The sequence below is a fragment of the Leptonychotes weddellii genome, chromosome 5 (assembly GCF_054177405.1).
Source record: "Leptonychotes weddellii isolate Sample4059 chromosome 5, ASM5417740v2, whole genome shotgun sequence".
In the NCBI taxonomy this organism is placed as follows: domain Eukaryota; kingdom Metazoa; phylum Chordata; class Mammalia; order Carnivora; family Phocidae; genus Leptonychotes; species Leptonychotes weddellii.
This window is the reverse complement of record NC_138373.1, coordinates 5799669-5806791: the sequence shown is the minus strand read 5'-3', so window position 1 is coordinate 5806791 and position 7123 is coordinate 5799669. Positions and strand designations below refer to the sequence as shown.

General features: G+C 52.4%; 1 protein-coding gene across 3 annotated transcripts in view; it reads left to right on the top strand.

Annotated features, from left to right (window-relative positions):
• The first annotated feature begins 20 nt into the window (after positions 1-20).
• PDAP1 (PDGFA associated protein 1) overlaps positions 21-7123 on the top strand; it is a 30062-nt gene continuing 22959 nt past the window's right edge. For 2 of the 3 annotated variants that reach the window (XM_081819332.1, XM_006750966.3), the window contains exons 1-4: positions 22-175; positions 3102-3193; positions 4510-4620; positions 6224-6345. In XM_081819332.1, coding sequence (XP_081675458.1) covers positions 163-175; positions 3102-3193; positions 4510-4620; positions 6224-6345 — 338 coding nt within the window. In that variant the 5' untranslated portion in view covers positions 22-162. Of the gene's footprint in view, positions 176-3101; positions 3194-4509; positions 4621-6223; positions 6346-7123 lie in introns of all 3 variants that reach the window. The other variant, XM_081819330.1, reaches the window with a different exon arrangement.

Sequence of the window (7123 nt, the reverse complement as noted above, 5' to 3'; positions counted from 1 at the left end):
CTCCGTGCGCCGGCTTCCCTGAGGTCCCCGGCCCTCGCGGCGGCGGCGGCGGCGGAGCGCTGAGGAAAACTGAGCCGGTCGGAAGAAGTCGAGCCCGAGGTGTTTCCGGTTCCGGTGTCAGTTCGAGGCGCCGCCGCCGCCGCCGCAGCCGCTGGAGCCGCGATGCCTAAAGGAGGTGAGGGGCGAACGCGCGTGGCCCGCGGGCCTCGAGGGGCTGCCCGAGTCCGGCACCCGCTGTTCATTCAGCCCGCGGGCGTCTCGGAGAGTGGCGCAGAGGGAGGACGTCCGCGCCGGCTGAGGGCCAGGTGTGGGCCTCGACGCCCAATTGTCCGAATGGAGAAACTGAGGACCGGAGTGGCCACGAGCCCCTCCTTCGTGGGTCTGGGGAGACTCTGAGGCTCCGGGTCTTCGCCGACACGGAAGGCCGGATCTAGGGCGCACTGCTCCTGGCCTGGGGGATCTGGAGTTTCCTCCCGCTTCTAGCCGGGGACTGAGTCACCGCGTCCCGCGCCTGTGCCGGGCCCTCTGCCTTGCGCGCAAAACGTGGGCCCTCTCGAGCTCTTGGCGAGCTGGGCCTGCCGAATGAGACCTAACTTGATGCTCTCGAGCCTGGCCGACTTGGCTTTGACCGCCCCTATTCGTCAGCGGCTCCATGTGTGCTTTTGAGCCAGTTGCTTCATCTCTCTGTGTTTGAGTTTTCTCATTTGCAAAGCGGGCTTATGATTGTACCTACCTCATAGTACAGGTGGGAGGCTTACACTAGGTAATCCACGTGGAGGGCGCATCACAGTTAAGTGCCCATTAAGCATTATTTGTAGGGTTTTGTCAGTTTCTTGGCCAAGAAAATAGAGGATCCACGGTAGACCAGTCCTTCATTCTCTTTTCCCTAAGAGTCAGAAGTTCTTGAAGTCTAGCTGTGTCACTGTCCAACCCCGTGGCTTGGAAGAAATCACTTAATTCCAGCCTGTTTTTCTCATCTGGAGCACCTGGCTAATAACCCTTAGCTTGGAGAGCTGGAGATAGAGGTCATAAAAAAATAGAGCACTCAAAGTGCCCGGCGAACTCCTGGCACAGAACAGATGTTCGGTTAATAGCGGTAGCTCATGTGTCATGTTGGTTAAGATGCTTCAGCCCACAGGAAATCTACTTGGAGTTTTTTCAAACCTAAATGACTTCCTGATTTTACTTGCAGAGATATTGGGGGTTACAGAGCCGAATCCATTTAAACCTACCTCCCTACTGATTTCATCTGTGGTAGGAAGAGCCCTGTCTCTTCCATTTTTCTCAGTCTTGTGTTCTGCAAAAGGAGGGTGCTAATTGAACCCTTTCGGTTCCAGAATTCTGGCTCTAAGGGTCCTATTTCATAGATACTTTGAGCCAAGGTTGGAGGTTAGAATTAGAAAATCCTAAATATCTTGGTTAAGTGACTTGATCTTTGGCTTGTGAAAAGCTTCGTGGGCAGATACGATTTACATTTCTTGCTTGTGTTGATTTGCTTGAAAAGCAAAACAAAAGACTTCTTTTATTTTAAAGTATAAAGTTCTCTGAGAGAAAAGGATGCCCTCTTGTTTCCATTGTGTAAATGTGAAACACTTTTAAAGGCAGGAGCAGTTTTTGATAAAAGTTATGGTAGGCCAAACTAAGGTCAGTCTCCCCTAGCCAGGTGTGCTGGATGAGAGCCTATAGTAGCCAGTTTTGAGTTTTGACTACTGCCTGGAATATTAAGAGGGCAAGAAAGGGTGTTGGTTTTTGTTTTTGTTTTTTTTTTTAAGCGGTAGGCTTGATCTCTCAAAATAGGACTTTCATGAGCATAGACTGAGACACCCCTGGGAACCCAGGTAGTCATTAAAAATGGGTGGTGTAGTCTGTAGCAGCCCAATTACAGCTTTGCAGCTGCTGTCTAGGAAATAAGAGGAGGTTGGTTTCTCTGCTCCTGGCTCTGGAGTCCAGAGGAGCCCTGGCTGTCTAATTACAGATTCTCTACACTCAGTGAGACACTCTCTGGAAGTCAGCTGGGCCGAAGCTTCCAGAAGAGGTGGGGATGGATTGAGGCCACAACCCCCAGCATCCTCCAGGACCAGCAGAGCAGGTGCCATCCTGCTGTAAAACTGGCTGATGGCTTTAGCAGGGGTCAGTCTTTTGTCTTCGCTCAAGAGGGTCAGACTGTAAAACTGATACTCTTAGATGAGCTTTAATTTACAGTCACATTTTTAACTGTTAGAAGGTAGTCGGCTTCCTTCTCAACTTTAACTTTGCCGGCTATGCTGCTTACTCCAAGCAGAAGAAAGTTTTCAGTAGGTTTTAGGTTTTTTCTTTCTACCATACCACTTAGGTGAACGTGAAGTATTTTATTATATCTCTGACATTTACAGTAAATCACTGATGTGGTCAGTGGCTTTGTTTTTTTCCTCCTGCCAAAATACTCTATTAGAAAAATAACAAATGTAGCGTATGTTTCTGTAGTGCTTATTCAATGCCAGGCACCGCTCCAAGAGCTTTACACATGTTAAGTTCGTTCACCTGAAAACTCTAGAAGATAAGAACACAGATGGAGAAACGGAGACTCAGAGGTTAAGTACCTGCCAAAAGCTAGCAAGTGGTAGAGCTGAGATTTGAATCTTAAGTGTCTTGTCCGCAGAGCAGGACCAGCTGTGACTCCTCATAGGTTTATTCTGAGGATCAGATGAGTGGATGACTGTGACAGAACATTTAAAAACCACTGTAGTCACAGCAGGATGTGAGTGTTACATGTTCTGACTGCATTTGGGTGCACTGTGTTTGGTTTCTAAGGGACCATGGGATTTGGCCAGTTATTATGTGTGGTGTGCCCTCCCCCATATCCTCCCCTTGGGTCTCATTTGTAGGAAGCTACATGCAGCACACAGTTGGGGCTGCCTCAGGTGGTCACATGTTGCTCCTTTGGTCCCTTTGAACATGTGAAGGTAGGAGAGTATAGGTTTGGGTGGTGCTGGGTGAGGGGTGGGGGAGGACTCTGCAGCCTCTGATGAGAGCACCTCAAGCAGGACACAGCCCCCTGGGGCTCAGGGCAATCAAGGAAGCCAATTCCCTCCCACCTTCCTAAACTGCCAATCTTTGTGCAGGGAGAAAGGGAGGCCACAAAGGCCGGGCAAGGCAGTACACAAGCCCTGAGGAGATCGACGCACAGCTCCAGGCTGAGAAGCAGAAGGCCAGGGTGAGTACGTGCCTGTCCAGGCCACTGGAGTGGCCCAGGGTGGTTTCCTGCCTCTTTGGCATCCAGAGAGGCCAGGCAAAGACCACCTATTTCCTAGGAAGAAGCCAGCACCTGAGGTTCGGGGTGGGGGTGGGGCATGGACAGCAGGCAGGTGTCCCAGAATAACCAACAGTGAAGAGGAGAGCCATCTTCTGATTGAATCAATTAGAACTTTGTTCTTTTAGCGGTGATTGCCTTAGTGGGTCTCTGTTCTTGGCCCTGTGTTCCTGCTTTCTGGGAGCTGTCCTTCCGCCAGGCTCAGCCCATCCACGGCTCAAGCTCCCAGCAGTCCCCATTTGTTTGCTATAGCCATGCCAGACCTCTTGCCAGACCCAGCATGACATGATGCCCTGCCTTCCCACACCCCCAGCAGGCAAAGTACTATTCGTTTTTCCAGGCCTTGCCGAACGTCATCTTCTCTGTGACTCTCACTGACGCTGTTCACCCTTCCGCCTCTAGTCTGAGCTTAGTAGTTCACTGTACTCTGTTCCTGCAGTGTTTTTTCCAGCCTATTGTCAGGAAATAGAATGTTTCCATCATCGTTGATGTCCACATCCCTGACTACACCATTAGATCTGCTCCTGGATAAGGGCCGAGAAGAGCATAGTCAGGCCCGATGAGTGACACAGCTGTGAAGTGCCTGGGAGCCCCTAGAAGGGAGGGGCCACATGTTCTGGGAGAGAGGGGAAGAGGGCTTGACGGAGGGGCGGGCAGCTAAACAGAACCTTGGAGAATGTGTGGGCAAGTGCTAAGGGGGAAGGACCTACTGTTTTTGTTAGGAATAGTTTTGGTGGGAAGCAAGAAAAGTGGAAGAAAGTGGCATGTTGGGTGTTGTCTTAGGAAGCCAATGCAGCAAGGCCTCTGCATGGGCAGGTTGGAGTGGCTGGCCTGCCATTAACTGTGGGAGTGGAAAGCAGAGGAGGACTGGCTCAGGATTTGGCAGCTGCGTGTGGCAGCTGGGGAAGCAGGAGGGGAGCTGCGCAGGACTGTGGTTTCCAGCCCCACAGCTGAGTTTTTCTGACTCTGGGAGATGAACTTCCCCCCAGGTTGGACTGTGGGAATGGCTTTCAGGCTGTGGAGCCGAGTAGATAGGCTGCCTCTGACCCAGGTCCCCTACTAGGAGCCAGGGTCTCAGAGTAGGACCCTTCTCCTACTTGGTCCCAGCCTTCTGGGGCTTAATTTCTCTGGGTCCACAGTCTGGAGGTGATGGGAGCAGGGGTCACAGTCTAGGGGGTTTGTGCATTTTTGATTTTGCAGGTTGTCCATTTCTGAAACAGGAAGAAGAGGAACAAGGAGAAGAAGGTGGAGATGGGGCTGCAGGTGACCCCAAAAAGGAGAAGAAATCCTTAGACTCAGATGAGAGTGAAGATGAAGAAGACGATTACCAGGTACTGCGTTCGGTAGAGGCCTGGGACTTGGACTCATTCAGTCAGCAAACGTTGATCGAGTGCCTCTTGATTACCATTTCCAATGGTAGATGCGGACAGAGCCCTTGCTCAGAAGGGGTTATGTTCTAATAAGGAGTTACAATAAGGAAGTAAACGCACAGCATAATTTCAAGTAGTGGCAGGTATTATGAACAAGATGGACTGTGATCATGGGTACGTGAAGTAGTGTGTGGTGAGGACGTGGCTTTCAAACTGAGATCTGAACAAAAGGGCTGGAGCCAGGTGTGTGAAAATTACCGTGCAGAGCAGTCCGGGTGGCTGGGTTAGCAAACTCGGGGGCCCTGGGGTGGGAACAGGAGCAGCAGGAGGCTGCTGGGGCATGTGCCTTGGTGGATGCAGAGAGGAGTGGCTAGGGAGGAGAGAAGAGGGGTTCGCAAGGGCAGCTCCTGTGTGGCACTTGAAGGGGTTTGGGTTTCACTGTTGTGGGTGGGGGGCAGCTGGTGGAGGCCTTGAAGTGGGAGGGAGAGATGACCAGATTTGCTTTTGAAAGGTGGTTTTGGCTTCTCTGCAAAGAGTAAATCCTAGGGTGTTGAGGTTATAAGCAGGGAAATGGCAACAGGTCTCCAGACAAGAAACTGACTTGTGTTGGGATGGAGGCAGTGGCTGTGGAGACGAGCGGGCAGATTCACACCACGTTTTAAGAGATGGGCTCATTGGGGTTTGCCGAGGGGTGGCTGCAGGGGCTGAGGGAAGGAGGCATAAGGCTATGGCCTAAGGATGGTTGGAAGGAGCAGAGTGCGTGAGGCACGTTCACTTCGCAATGTCAGTAACCAAGTGGAGGCGTTTACAGATAGCTGGATTGGCTGTTGGTGTCTGGAGCTTTGTGTCAGATTCACTGCTGTTTGGAAGCTGTCTCCTTGGTCACTTAAAGAGAAAAGCTGGGCTCAACATGACCTGAAACTTGGACCCAGCCTGTTACGTTGAGGACTTGTGCTCTTGCTGAACTTCCCCCAGGGGAGGTGGGAGGTGCAGCTTACTAGAACTGATTGTGATCTCGTGGCTCATTCTCAAGTCATTTCCGTCCCCTCAGCTGAGATGGCTGGGAGTGGTCCTGAGAACATCCTTGGCCCGGCCTGCCCCGGGGATCCAGCAGTGCTGTTGCCGTCATCCGTGAGATTCCATGGAAAACTGCTTGCAGGGCCGGGCTTGCAGTGGGGGCATAGTGCTCTGTGTTGAGAGCTTGTGAGTTGGGCTTGGGTTCTCAGCTCACCTGCTGTCTACTTCCTGGTTGGCCTTAGGCAAGTTAGTTAGTCCTGTGTCTGTTCTTTCACCTCCGAAACAGAGAATAATCCCTGGTTGCTGGGACTCGGCATAGACTGGGCTCTAGTCGTGTGCACTCACCGTCCTTGTACCTCCCAGGCTGGTGAAGACTCTCCTGAGTGCTATTCCCACTGTGAGGCTCAGGCCGAGCATCATGTTGGGCCGGGGGGTGGAGCAGGAGTTTGTTCCCGTCCAGGTGGGCTGTTGGGAGACGGTGGGAGTGGCCCTCAGGGGCTCTGCAGGACTAAACTTCTCCAACAGCCAGCTTCTTGTCCCATCTTAGCAAAAGCGCAAAGGCGTGGAGGGGCTCATCGACATTGAGAACCCTAACCGGGTGGCACAGACAACCAAAAAGGTCACACAGTTGGACCTGGATGGACCCAAGGAACTTTCAAGGAGAGAACGGTAATCACTGCTGCTGGGCTTGGGACCTGGGCATGTGGGCCGGGGGCTGGCCTGCGGGCCGGGGCAGAGTGGGGGCGTGGCTGAGGCGCTCAGATCCCCTGCCCTTGCCTCCTGGGCTCTGAGGTTCCCAGTGACTGGGTCGGGGCTCCAACTACAGCATTTATTTTTGTTTCATCTTATTCCCCAAAGGCTCTATAGAAGCTTCTCCAAAAACACAAAACAAAAATAATTTTTTTCTACCCAGCAGGGAAAAATAGAACAACAGATTCGGACCTGAGCGTTGCACTTGAAGTAATGCCCAAGGATACGGACGGTTATTCTATAGTCCCTTCCTCCAGGGCACCCCGTTCCAGGGACACTTCCCTTCTCCGGCCTGATCTGACCATTGCTGGCCTGCATTCTTCTGGTGTCACTGCCATGGGGTGTGGGAGAAGGCAGCACAGTGCAGAGAGGTGTGCTGGCTGCCTGAGGGCTCCCCAAGTCCCAGGTGGAAATGGAGCTGCGGACAGCCTCCTCTGGGTTGTGTGGGGGTCTCAGTCCAGTACTGGAGTGCTCTGCACACGGCCATTGCTTGACAAGTAGTGCCCTGACTCTGGATGGCTGCCGGCTGATACCTGGAGCCTTACAAGAGGTTGAAGTTCTCTAGGGAAAACTGCCCTATTTTTTTTTTCCCTTCCTGGGCTGCTAGGATTTAAATCTGCCTTCCTGTGCTAACCCCATGATGGCTGAGGGGTCTAGAAAACCCCACAGGGAAGGCTCATGAGCTCAGGGTGTGGTT